The 13,603-nt window shown below is 40.6% G+C and overlaps 1 protein-coding gene across 1 annotated transcript in view; it reads right to left on the bottom strand.

The window, feature by feature from the left end:
- The window catches only part of ltk (leukocyte receptor tyrosine kinase), a 66,094-nt gene that overhangs the window by 28,871 nt on the left and 23,620 nt on the right, over window positions 1-13,603 (bottom strand). Inside the window, exons 2-6 of the mRNA XM_074692722.1 lie at window positions 9,242-9,340; window positions 3,713-3,862; window positions 3,225-3,453; window positions 1,669-1,808; window positions 908-1,039 (exon numbers count right to left, since the gene is read on the bottom strand). Of these exons, the coding sequence (XP_074548823.1) occupies window positions 908-1,039; window positions 1,669-1,808; window positions 3,225-3,453; window positions 3,713-3,862; window positions 9,242-9,340 (750 nt within the window). The remainder of the gene's footprint in view (window positions 1-907; window positions 1,040-1,668; window positions 1,809-3,224; window positions 3,454-3,712; window positions 3,863-9,241; window positions 9,341-13,603) is intronic.

The following is a 13,603-nucleotide window of genomic DNA, read 5'->3' as shown; positions in this document are numbered from 1 at the left end:
CTGCCAGGAAAAAAAAGGCTGCCACTGTGACTGAGCTCCTCCACCCAAGGGAGCCATGACTCAGGGCTGTAAATAACCCTGATTCATTGATTATAACTGTGACTGAAGGGAGGCTTGTTGGTTTTCAGCTGGAGAAGTGTTTTTTTTTCTTTCTAGGCTATATGATTGATCTCTCCAAAGAGAAACTGGAAGATATTATTGTTATTTCTTTTTGAGGAAATGAACGGCACAACACATTTTTCTGCAGCATATTTTTCCAATCTGAGAAATAATTCAAAGGGGCAGAAATCATACTGTGATTTATAGCTGAATGTTGGATGTTTTGACATTTTTGAGCTGTAAATAAAGATGAGAATTTTTTTGGGCCAAAGAATAAGAAAGAAACTGATGAAATTGGAACCATCTAAAAAAAACAGAAGCGCAGTCATATATCCATGAAAGTTACCTCCTGCACTGTGAATAGTCAAGTATTCCTGATCCTGATTTAGATATTGTGAACAGTCTCTTTGAGTAGATTAATTGCAAACTTACAGCCAGAAGGTTAACAGCTTAGTATGCTTTACAACTTAAATACAGTTAATGCAAATACATTAACACCCGCATTTACCCTATCATTCTGCTTCAGGGCTCTTACTGCATTCACTATCTGCGACCACTTGAAGTGAAGCTCATACTCATCATTCCTTTCTATGATGTTTTCACACTCCCACACACAGAGTCAGTTTGGTGACGCAGATAAAATAAATAAAATATGATTCATCAGTGCACAAAGGAGAACCTTAACAGCCAACAGCAAATATGCTTTTATAAAAATATGACAAAAACTTAGGACCACAGTTCCTCTCATCCTATTCTGCTTCTTGTGATTTACTGACATAAAAACAAACATCAAAGAGAAAAAGATCACCACAGATGAAGCCCTCGTCCTCTCCAAAGGGACAGTCGGTATGAAAGTTGCACACTTGGCTCTGGTCAATGCAGTCTCCTGAGTTCTCACAGTGGAAAGATTCCCCACATGCATCCAGTCCAGTGATCTGATCTGTATCCCAGAAAATAAAAATGTACAAACACATGCATAAAAATATTTTCAAGATAATTTATTAGCTTAAGCATTCCTCCATGATCGCCTTCTTTTTTTCTATGTCCTCTATGACAAAAATGTTAAATTGTGACAGAACTCTTATTTGCACTTTGAACAGAAAAAAGAACAACGGTAACTGACTCAATAAGCAACTAGGCGTTATATTTGTGATTATTTATTTGGGGTCTAGAAAGTGCCCCTCTTTTTAGTTTGAAATTGTGAAAAAAGTTTTGCATGTAAGCCGTATTTAAGTAAAGGAGAAACAAATGCATGATTGTTTGGTTTGATCAGTTTTCTAACCAGCTGCACCTTGTATCCTCTGTTCCTCAATATAATGATTATTATTCCATTTTTTGTAAATATTCACATTAATATATTTTATGATTATTTTATTATTTTTATTTTTCTCTAATATTTTTGCATATTTATATATCTTATATCTTAACTTTTTCTTTATTCTTTCTGCATTTTCAGTATTTTCTTGTTAAGTGTTGGCACCGACACACCAAGACAAATTCCTTGTATGTGCAAATATACTTGATTCTTATATTTCTGTTTCTGATTCTAACAGGACTCCATGAACTCACCTGAATCACAGTCAATAAGCCCTAGAGAGTCCAGAGCCACTGTCATCGCGTGATCGCCTGGACAGGAAGTGAACAGCAAGGTCACCTGAAAGGGCTCCTCCACCTGGCCAATCAAAGTCTCAAGGACCTCCCATTCACCCCTACACCAATTCAAAGAGAAATGCCTGTTAGACTCATCTACAGGAAGTCACAACACCCTCTCCCTTCTCAGATGTCTACATTTGGTGTTGCCAACTTTTACAAGTCGTTACAGAGGCTGAAAAAATCTGTTTGCAGTTAACATATTTTTTACAAGTTTACATAAAGTCGCATAGCGTAGCACTGAGGTTGCCTTGTGGTGTTTTCTAGAGAATAAACACTTTGATTAATCCTTAACTCCATCGAAAGGCCATATTGAATTCATCGTCACTCCCATTAAAGAAAGCCTTTGGGCAACCTTCATTATTTACGCTCGTATGCAGCTGTACCCATTCATTGCTACTTTGCTGCCTGTACAGTACATTGAAGAAGCTCTTCCTGGAATAGAACAAGCCATGAGTTCAAAAAAGAAAAGAATAACTCAGCCAAAGCCACAATCTGAGAGCAACACTAACATTTTTTATTTTCTATTTTTACCCCATTTCAACCTAGATTTCCGACATAACAACATCTTCATTTTGTTTACAAGCATATCTAGAGATACACCATGCTGTCACAGCTGTAAAAGGACAGCACATCTAACAGTGTAGGTGAATATTGTCTTACAACAGAAAATTCAGCAAATTACAGAAAATGCATGCAATCTATGGGGCAATATTACTAGGCATACAGCCTTACTTTGTAAATAAAAATGTTTGACTAGCTGTTTACTCCTGATAAGGGTCTATTTAGCTGAGAGCTTCACAAAGCACTAGGATAAAAAACATGCAATGTCAGATGGAAAGTGTTTCCTGAATAGAGAGCATCTATGGATAAAATCTGCAGGTATGCGGTAGCTGACGTCTTGGCTGGATGAATGAAAGTGCCGTTGTGTGTGTCTCTTAATGAAATTGCTCAGTCCATTACTACAGCTACACAAACAGAGCCAACGACAAAGTTATTGCATATGCCCATCCATCCCTCTTCTGTCATAACCAGTTATATATGAATTCATTTGCAGAGCCTGCACCCACAGACGGGAATGCTCTTAGCTGCTCTGAGGGTGGCTGTACTTTACATCAATAGGAAACACAATACACAAAGAGCAGCTGACCCCTCACAATTGTAGAGACAGTCCAACATGGAAGATAAAAGACATTTTCTGCTCCTACTCCCAGTGCCACAGGAGTTTAGGGTATTACTTTCTGTGCCCTTGCTCAGACTGAAAGCCTCTGTCAGCTCTCATAGCAGTGAATCTAAGCTTCCTTCAGTTATTCAATAAGCTGGACCTTTACTGGACAAGCACTTTAATCAATAAAAATGCAGGCTTTTGCTGTTTGACTCTAATTAAATGAACATGAGCTGCATAAATGATGAGTAAACAACTGTACAATTGTAGACTATGCTCTTGCAGTATCAGAGAGAGGGTGATGTCTGACCTGTGCTCCTCATGTCTCCTGTCACTGAAAACCACAGAATGAACAGCTGAACCCGAGAGGACCGGCTTGACCAGGGCAGTCAGGTTCCCCCACACTGGACCAGTCTCGTACAGAGCTACCTGCAGGGTACAGAACTTGCCGCTCCCAGGCAACACTGGGCTGGTTAAGTGGTACTCACATCTCCTGGAGGCCTCTGCAGCAGGAGAGGAGCTTAGGTGAAGGAAGTGCCCTGGGGTAATCAAACAGAGCAGAGAGTTCAGGCTTGACAGTTTTAGTGCAGGATGCAGTCAACCTTTTGAAAAATGCTTCCATATCAGGATGGATCAAAGACTGTGCATTATAGGATATCATGAACAAAATTAAATTAACGTCCAGCCAGATGATCTGACTCACAGAGGTCTGAGTCACTCCTGGAGTCCATTACTGTGTTTTCTAACCTCGAACTTAATTTCATGTAGTTCCTCCTCAATGAGCCTCTATGCTCTTACCATCAGAGCTTCCCATGGAGTGGTCAGACAGCGGCATCATCCCAGCCTGAGCACCAACTGCTTGCTGTGGCGACATCACTGACCAATCCTCCTGATCCGTGTGATTTGATAAAGTCCAGAGGCATGGTGACTCAAAATCACAGAATGTAACTGAAAAGAGAAAGAGAAAAATAACCTCTTAAGACCCAGCACCCACATATGAGGACATTACATTTCTTCCTTTCAGACCCATGATACTTTGCTTTTCAAAACTTGGACCTCTCAGCCACATTAAAGGATAAGTTTGGTTTATACAGTTTTTAAAATTGTTCATAGAATGAAGTAGAACAAAATACTCACCCAGAAGGTTTTCCTGATCCAAGCAGTGCTTCGGGAGATATTTAGAGCCAAAATCGTGTAGCGGACGTCCGTATAATGGGATCCATCGGGGCATAGACAGCGCCCCTCCTCAAACATGCATTAATCGTCCAAAAACTTGTGGTTTTTACCAATATTCCATCATGGTCCGCTCCGGGTTAGTCCTCTGCAGCAGTCAGCTCTCCAGAGAGTACTGCACATGCGCAGTACTCTCTGGAGAGCTGACTACTTTCTTTGAGGGGCAAACGTAAACAAAGTCTTCGTCAGTTTAGAGGTCATTACAGCCACACAGCGCTGTCTGGAGTGACACAGACTGCAGCAGAGGACTAACCCGGAGCGGACCATGATGGAATATTTGTGAAAAACACAAGTTTTTGGATGATTAATGCAGTTTTAGGAGCGGCGCTGTCTATGCCTCGATGGATCCTATTATACGGACGTCTGCTGCACGATTTTGGATCTAAATATCTCCCAAAGCACTGCTTGGATCAGGAAAGCCTTCTGGGTGAGTATTTTGTTCTGCTTCATTCTATAAACAATGTAAAAGCAGTATTAACCGAACTTATCCTTTAAGGGACACTGCCTACATCATCTTTCAGTAAAATCACAACATTACACCCATTTTAGTGAAAAAACAACTAGGGATTCACCAGTCCGATCCTGGTATTGGGTATCGGCTCTGATCCAGCCCCTCAAAGCTGAAACAGTAATTCTGTAAATTCTGAATAATTTTTTAACCAAACTGCTGTTAAACATCTAAACACTGATAGTTTAGATAAATATTAACTTTGATAATTCCATATGTGCTCATTTTTGTCTTTTACTTGAAACATTACCAGTCTTATCCCACAGTAGAGCATGCAGGTTATTATTTAACACTGGTATCGGATCCGGATCGGTATCCGTTGATACCCAAAGCCCAGGTATCAGGACCAGAAAAGCTGGATTGGTGCATCCCTAAAAACAACACATCTTACTTCAATAACACTAACACAAATAATATAGAACTCATAACACAAATAATCAAACTTCTTATACAAAGTTTAGTTATTTTACTTTTTAGGTCTCACTTATCCCAAATTGCAAGATGAATTAAAAAATGCACACCAGACAAAAGCTCAGGTCTTAAGAGCATAAAGAAACTCCAGGTGAAGTATTTACAGATATGGGTAGGAAAATAGAACTACTGTACAGAAAAGGGTTTCACAAACAAAATTAATACACAACTTGCAAAACACAGCTTTTGCACTTGTTTCATATGATTTGTTTCATTATAAATCTACTCTACTTTTGGAAAAATATGTCTGTTCAAAGTCGTTTTCATCATCTAAAACCCTTTGTGTCCTCAGATATAAATCATGAAATTACACACAGTATCTTTTGTCTCCCAAAAATAAGTTTAAATGGTTTTATAATGCAAGTCAGGGTGAGGAGAGAGGTTGTTTTTACTTTGTTTCTCCTTTTTCAATCACGAGAAATTTATTTCATGCTTCCACTGTAACAGCTGTTTTTCCTAAGATGAGGAAATCTTCAGAAAGTAATGACATGAGGTTGCTCATTGTACATTTCAAGGACCCCTAAGTGCATTATCAAACATTGAGAGAAACGTCAGATAGACAACTGATGGACAGCAAGGGAAAAACAGTGTAAGCAGTAAACTACATTTATTTGAATTGTAGCTCAGCTGTTTTATTCACCTTGTTATCCTGTAGCTCCACAGATCTACTTTATAAACTAAAATGTGGTTTCACATTCTCTCAGAAGTCAAACTTTGCTAACTTTGCTGCAAACTCTGAATTTCTTAGGCCCGAATTTCATCGTAATGTAACTGATTTAGAAATCTGCTTAGTAGCTAACAAAAGGGCCTTTTGTAGAAACTGAGTGATTGTGTGTCAGTCTGTCTGCGATGGCTGAAGAAGAAGCTGACACTATTGTCTGTTTAGTGAACAGTGGACTGTTTAGTGAATTGCTTCTGCTCCACTGAGGTGGAGGTGAAGCAAGAAAAAGGCAAATTATGTTGAAATCAGTCTATAAGTAAAACCAAATTTTGATCTTAATTAAAAAAAGAAGTTTACTCTCACAGATGACTGGCTGGTTTTCTTCTTCAGACAGTGTCCTTTATTAAATTTCAATCTTTCAACATCTGTGTTTTACTTCTCTCTTCTCAAACCTGGACTTGAACTTTTACACTGAGCAGTTTGTTGAAGATCCTTCTCAGTTGTTAATCAGCAATATAATCATTTCCAAACTAAAGAAAAGTTTAGCTATCAAGCGCTGCACATTTACGTGACCTCTTAAATAAACCTTCCAACAGAGCAATGTTCCCTTTATTACCTTCATATCAGAGACTTATCATATTAATTATCATCTGCAATCGTCACTGCAGTGGTTTGGAGTCATTCTAATTTTTTATCAAGTGTGTTTTACATTCATAAGATGTTTGATATGGACTGAAGCACAGACTTGATACGTGTGTCATGACCTTCTCCTCCTCCAGCTCTGCTTTGTGACAGTCTCTGAGGATGTGAGGATTTGGACCAAAAAGAGCGGTAATAGAGTCAGGGTTCACAGTACGACAAAGGACTTTCCCTAACGTATCAATTCTGGTACACAAATATTTAATTGGTTTGAAGGATGACCAAAACATGCATGGGATCAGCCAGACTGTTTACACCTGTTGAGTTATCTCTGTTTAGATGAACTTTGGCTAATCTCACCTTGGTGAAGTTGCCCCTGTGTAAGATCTTGCACTGTAGGACCTACATTGGTGCCTGGTTCATACAGAGGACATGTGGACAAGATTCCATCGTTGGAGTTTTCAGTAGACTGAAGTTGTGTATCCAGGCAGGTAGTTATCTCCATGGGGAGTATTAATTTATTTCCCCAAAATCTCAGTTTTTTTTCAACTGCCAGTACTGAGCAATGCAATCTTTTGTTTGTGAAATCAACCCTTCACTTCTGTTTCTGCTGTATCGCTCTTTTTTTTCCATGCCTGAGTCCCTGCTCTGCTCTGTGACAATCTAAGAGGTAGTGGCGAAAATTTTCACTCTTTTTTTTATTTTTTCAAAGCTCCAGTGAATTTCAGTTTGTGATGCTTTTGCTCTGTGTAGAGAAAGTGTTGAAAGTAATAACAGATATATAGTGGATATCGTCACTGATGATTTGGTTTACTTCTGCAGGTCATAAAGAAACCCAAGCTTTTTTAGGTCAGTACATTTAATAACCTACACACAGGATCTTTAAATCTTGTCGATATGTTGAAATTGTGTTTTTCATGAATTGAATCCTTTAAAGATGCAATGAGGAGGATCTGTTTTAATTGCACTCCCTCGCCACCTTTTAGCCCAGACATTACTTTTAGCGATGAGTGTATTTGTGCCGGAATCAAATGGAGATCGTATCAAAACAAAGTTTTTTTGTTCAAGACAACTTTTTACTGGATACAATGTGCCAAGGTAAGGGACTTATCAGTACAGTTACGTGATACTACGGTTTGAAATGTGACATCAAGCTGGCTATATGTTAGCGACATTGGCAGCCTGGTGCTCCCACGTATCTGTAGGCTAACGTGACAACAAGTAAACACTGTCAGTTTGTAAGTAGTTCAGCAGCTGTTTATATTTAGGGCAGCTGACAGCCCGGTGCTCTAAGACATGTCTGTAATGTGTAACATTAGTGAATCCTGGTTAGCTATGTCAGAATGACTGCTGACTGTGGGTTGGAATGAAGATTAGCACAAACAGTTTAGCTCCTTTATTAAAGAGTGATCCAGCCCAAGCTAAAGGCTAATTAGCCTTTAGCTCGGGCTGTATCACTCTCCTGTTTAGCTTTCTTCTGCTCTTCTGTCCTTTTTCTGTCTGACAGTTAGGCTCCTGTGTCCACCATCACTACAAAATTAATCACAGAAATTGTTTCCAGCAGGGATAAAACACAGATCTCTGTGTTTTGTCTCTTCTCACTGCTAAACTTCGTCAGCTGAGGTGGTGTTGTCATAAAGACACAGACGTGCCGTGGATCAATATGGTCCTTGTCGACCCAAACTGGAAGCTCAGAAGTAGCAATTTAAAATAACTGTAACCAGTAATATTGGCACTGATAACCTTATTTTACAGCGTGGATTATGATCAGGCATATATCTAGAAAGGGGCTGCACTGTGACGCAACAGTTAGTGTTGCAGCTTCACAGCAAGAAGGTCACTAGTTCGATTTCCAGCTTGGCTGATGGGCCTTTCTATGTGGAGTTTGCATGTTCTCCCCAGTGCCTGCATGTGCTCTCTCCGGCTTCCTCCCACAGTCCAAAAACATGCTCATCAGGTTAAATGAGCTCTCCAAATTGTCCCTTGGTGTGAGTGTGTGCGTGAATGGTTGTCTGTCTATGTGTCAGCCCTGCGATTGACTGGCGACCAGTCCAGGGTGTACCCCGCCTCTCGCCCAATGACAGCTGGGATAGGCTCCAGCCACCCGCGACCCTGGACAAGATAAGCGGTATAGAAAATGAATGAATAAATGAAAATATCTAGATGGGAGCCTTTTTCAAGATCACTTTCAAACTCCTCACAGCCCTTTTAAACACAATTTTTGTGTATAATGTTGCATCTCTTCCACAAAAAGAAACTGAAGGGACGATACATACTGAAGGGGAAGTTTCTACAATGAATTAATCAGTTAATGTTGTTGTGCAATAGTTTTATTTTGATATCATTTTTTGAGGATATTTTCTGCTGCATTAATCTACTTTACTTGGAGAAGTATAAGGATGAGTGTGTGTCTCAAGACTGTGTTTACACCACTGTGTCAAGTTTTGACTTCCATTGCGTGACTTGAACCGAGGTGTTGGACAGCTGCATAGAACATGTGAGCCAGAGAAACCCCACAAATGTTTTGTTTCAAGTCTTGATTTTCAAATATATTAATGATGAGCAACATTCAAATGCTTTTTGACGTATTCTCTTTAAAGGCAAACAATACACGCAAGAGAAACCCAAATGTTAGTGTTTTGCCTTAACAACAGCTAGTTGCTGTGGGAGCTGTTGGGGGATAAATGTCAAGACAGTACATCTGAAAAATGTACATCAACTCTAAACAATGCAGAACATGGAAACCACAACATGGACCCAGATGGTTATAGAAATACTTAGTTTTTCTTTTGACTAAGTGCAGATATGTTCTTACTTTGGCTGTCATCTTCTGAACCCAGATGAGGAGGGAACAACTGATCTGAGTAGCTCTCCTCCAGAAAGCGGTCCAGCAAAGCTTCACAGGGGCTGCAAACTGCAGAGAGGAAGAAGAAGAAGAAGGGTGGTTGAAGGGGTTGTTTTTCTTACAATCTTACATGTCTTACATTGTACACACTGTAACTAAAGCTGCAACACAACATATTTCCTGCCCCTGATCGACCTAATTGCCTCATCTGGGTTGAAATTTGCAGCTCCGTTGAGTCAGATTCACTTTGGAAATGTGTTGGAAAATAACATGGATATCTGGAGGGAGTTTTACAACAACACAGCCCGCAGATGGAGAACCCTAACCTTGGCAAAATGAAAACACATGTAAAAGTAGAAGCAAGTTCAGTGAAAAGCCAATGCAGAAGGTGTGATGGTGAGTGTTGATGATTGTCGGTCAATATGTGTCAACTTGAAGCCTGTACATGGTGTGAAAGTGCAGAGTTTCCACTGGGGCTACTGTTTTTAAAACCTCATTTTTTTTCCAACTGAAATCCATAAACACAGCCATCTTTCTGTTATAATTCTGAGTTAGGGTGTGCAATAAATCTTAACACTTTCACGTGGTATGTGCTGACAGCAGTAAGTTATATAAGTAGAACCACATGCAGTGTCACCTGGCTGAAGGGCCTGTAGGTATGAGTGTGCGCTTCACTCTCTATACATTTTGATTTTCATTCCTTCGGACACAAGATTTAGTTGAAGACCTTGTGCTGATAAGTTTCCACCTTTAAATTTATTCTCTCAGTGTCTGGCAGAGAAACGTTAAGAGCCACAGTGACACTGTGACACAGTCCAAAAAAGGCGAATTCTTAACTCAAAACAGTCTCAGACGAAGCATTTCTCTGGCCTGCAGACAGTCTCTGACCTTTAGTGAAGCTGATGAGTTCAAGAAAGACCACAGGGTCTCGGAACATTAGGAAGGAAAATTTATGGATTAAAAACAGATGAAACAGAATGACTGAGGTACAGAAGGATCACTTTGGGATGAGAACAGCTAAGATGTTTGTACATTTGCATGTCACATTAAGACATAAAAAGCTAAAAGCTAGCATCATAGCCCAGGACTCTGCTGCTTTGTTTGCCCTCATGTCATAAACATCACAATGTGGCTTTTGCAGCATGCTTTTCATGCCATGACCTGACTTCTCCAGACTTATCTCCCTCCTTGCATCTGACACGAAACACTTCACACCGCAAGGAATGTGTGAAAAAGCAAATTCAAAGGATTTCTGGATGTGCTAGAAAACTTCAGGACATGTGGGAAAGAGGATTTACTGTGTTTAATGTCGTTAGAGCAGTGTGAAGTTATGGAGTCAGTCAGTGCATTAATCATTCAACCATCTATTGCTCACGGCATCAATGTACAATGTTAAGATAACTGATGTTTGAACAGATCAAAATGTTTATGCTGTGAATTGAACTGCTCCAACAAAGAATCTATAGCTAATTAAAAATCATACAGACTGATAAACTCAAACCTCCATTCTTGTTTGTTTATCTTTATTGTCATTTTGCATGTGTGTTGTGTGGTGTACCTACATTTGTTTCTCCTGCCCAGTGAGTGTGACTTTGAGTGTGTGCACAGCGGTAGGTGTGTGTGGGTGTGAGACGCAGGAGGAGAACAGGAACTGGCTGCAGGAGCAAACAGGGATGAGGTCCCAGGGTTTGAGAACAGGGATTGGTTCAGATAGGAGATTGCTGGGCTGCAATTGGAAAAGCTGCAGAAACATCAGCATTAGCATGGCTCTCAGCCAAGATAAATGAACTGCTTTTTCGTTTACCTGAAAACCTTGTTTCGTTGGCCTTTATTGGGAATGGGAAAGTAAAAGAGGGCTGAACATGCTGTGTCCCTTCTTCCCCTTGACTAGGAACATAACATCATCCCTCGGACCAGAGACAGTAATGAGCACCATACTACACCAGACCTCTCTGTGTTTACGATGGCCCCTGTTCCCATTATAGACAGACGAATCCCAGAGCTGCTCCAGAAATAGTCATGTTGTTCAAGGGGCAGTATACTTCACACGTGACATGACATTCAACATCCTAACCAGCATGACCAGCGAGCCGAGAGGGGGATGATCATACAGCAGCGGGTCGTCGCTGCTCAACCTCTGAAACGGCCTTTGGACAGTGACATTACTGTTTTCTTCAGCCTGTAAGGCAAAGTCCTTGAGGTCAAGCAGGACAAATTGATTTCTTTAAAGAACAGTTTATAAAAGCAGTTATTTCTGATAATGTTGTAGGATGATGCCAATGATAAGCAGCTTTTCAATGGCATTTATGGAACAAAAGTAGCTAAGGATAGATTCCTGAATATGGAAACCAGAAAGATTGAACAGTCCATAAAGACGGGGATTCCCCAAAAATAGTTGAGCACATTGTGTAAAAATAATTTAGATTGTTTTTGGGGGATCCCCAAACTTCTTGTGATTGCCACTTTCTCTCTCCCTTAGGGCTGTGGAAGGTTTGAACCACAGAAATAAACAGATCGGAAAAGCATCATTGGGTTTTCTGATGACAGGATAAAGGGTGAACTATTTATTGCATATGATGCAAAAAGAGCAGTTAAACTTTGTAATGGCTGATGTTTGCTGCTTTGAATAAACTGAGACTTTTAAAACCGTCACGTCCTCAAAAAACAAAATCTGAAGTCATCTCTTCTCACCAAGGTTATCATGGAGGTAGAGTTTTAGATTTACCTTAAAAACAGTTATTCGGTGTAACTACTTTCAAGACTGAATGAAACTGAGGATGCTGAGACTCTTGAGCACTTATAGTGATCATCTTCTGAGACAGTCCTCTGCAAAAAGTAGCTGCAGTCACTTTGCCACTCATAGAGCTGGGTCTGTGAGTCCTCTCTTCTCCTCTCCTCTCCTCTCCTCTCCTCTCCTCTCCTCTCCTCTCCTCTCCTCTCCTCTCCTCTCCTCTCCTCTCCTCTCCTCTCCTCTCCTCTCCTCTCCTCTCCTCTCCTCTCCTCTCCTCTCCTCTCCTCTCCTCTCACAGCAATCAACAATGGTATTTTCTACTTTAAAGAATGCTAGAAGCCTGTCAAGGATTTTCTTTATTAATATCTGCAATGTTCTTCTTTTATATATCCACTTCTGTTCAATTCTACCACTCCAGTATTTAAAGGCAGGGTTGGCAGTCCTTAGAAACTAGCAAGAATTTGAATGAAGCGTCTCGTCAGGACTCCACCTAGCCCCTCCTCCCCCTCCCCTCGGAGCTCCTCCAAAGCAACGCCCCCGCACACATGCACTGATTCGCGACTATGATTGTGAACGACTGAAAGACGGACTCAGCACATCATTTTACGTTTTGCACTACGTCGAGTCATGTCTCATTTAGAGGTAAGGAAACACCAGAACATTAAAATGTAAAGCTAAAAAACAAATAAACAAACGTGACTTTTCACTTTTACTTCCTCCACTGTTACCTGTGACATGATATCAGGAGTTAAGCTATAATACAAATAGTACATGTACATTTTCTCTAGGACTTGCTAAATATCACGATTTTTATTTTGCTTGTCAGAGCCCCTGTGGTGAGAGTTTATTAGACTTTGATCCAGACTACAGCTCAGAGCCAAGTACCTCGTCGGGTCAGAGGGGACAGGCCCGAGGTGGAGCGAGAGGGGCAGTAGTTAGAGGCAGGGGTCGTGGAGCAAGAGGCAGAGGAGTAGCAAACCACCAACAAGAAGACATTATACAAGTCGAGACCATGGCATCACTTTTTAGGCCTTTGACTTCTTTGAGTTGTCTCCATTGCTGAAACGCTGTTCCAATGTTGACTCTGGTTTCCGCCCTAGTTTTGTCCAGTTTCCTTCTAGCTTCGGCCTTTTCAGCCTCCGTCTTTCTTTTCTTGCTCTGTTTAGCCGGAGGAGCGGTTACCAGAAATCAGGGTACGAGTAGTTTCGCTGCCATTCTTCTGCTGAGTGCGAACCTGTACACCGCTAAACTTGGGAACACGCATTCAGGGGTCAGGGGGAGTGTGCGCTGGTGAAATGTACGCGCAGGAGGAGGGCAAAACGGCAGGATGGGATTTGATTGGTTTAACAGATTGGAACCTAATCTAGGTGATTGGCTGATGTTTTCCTGGGTTTTCTCCTGCTGTAGATAGTGGGTATTATTCGCTCTCATTTAAGAACACATCATGTATTTCTTGCCATCGGGACATATAGATTATTTCAACCAGTATCACAAAAAGTGTTTCTAAATAAAACTACCAATTATACTTTAAATGTAACCCAACTGCTGCTGCCATAGTCAGAGAAATACATCATGTAAATATTTGTGTTGATAGTCATAGG

Source organism: Halichoeres trimaculatus, unplaced genomic scaffold (genome assembly GCF_033239565.1).
Source record: "Halichoeres trimaculatus isolate MK-OKI-2021-1 unplaced genomic scaffold, fHalTri1.1 fHalTri1_scaffold_17, whole genome shotgun sequence".
In the NCBI taxonomy this organism is placed as follows: domain Eukaryota; kingdom Metazoa; phylum Chordata; class Actinopteri; order Labriformes; family Labridae; genus Halichoeres; species Halichoeres trimaculatus.
Note: the sequence above shows the minus strand (reverse complement) of the source record. Positions and strands in the feature narration are given on the sequence as shown.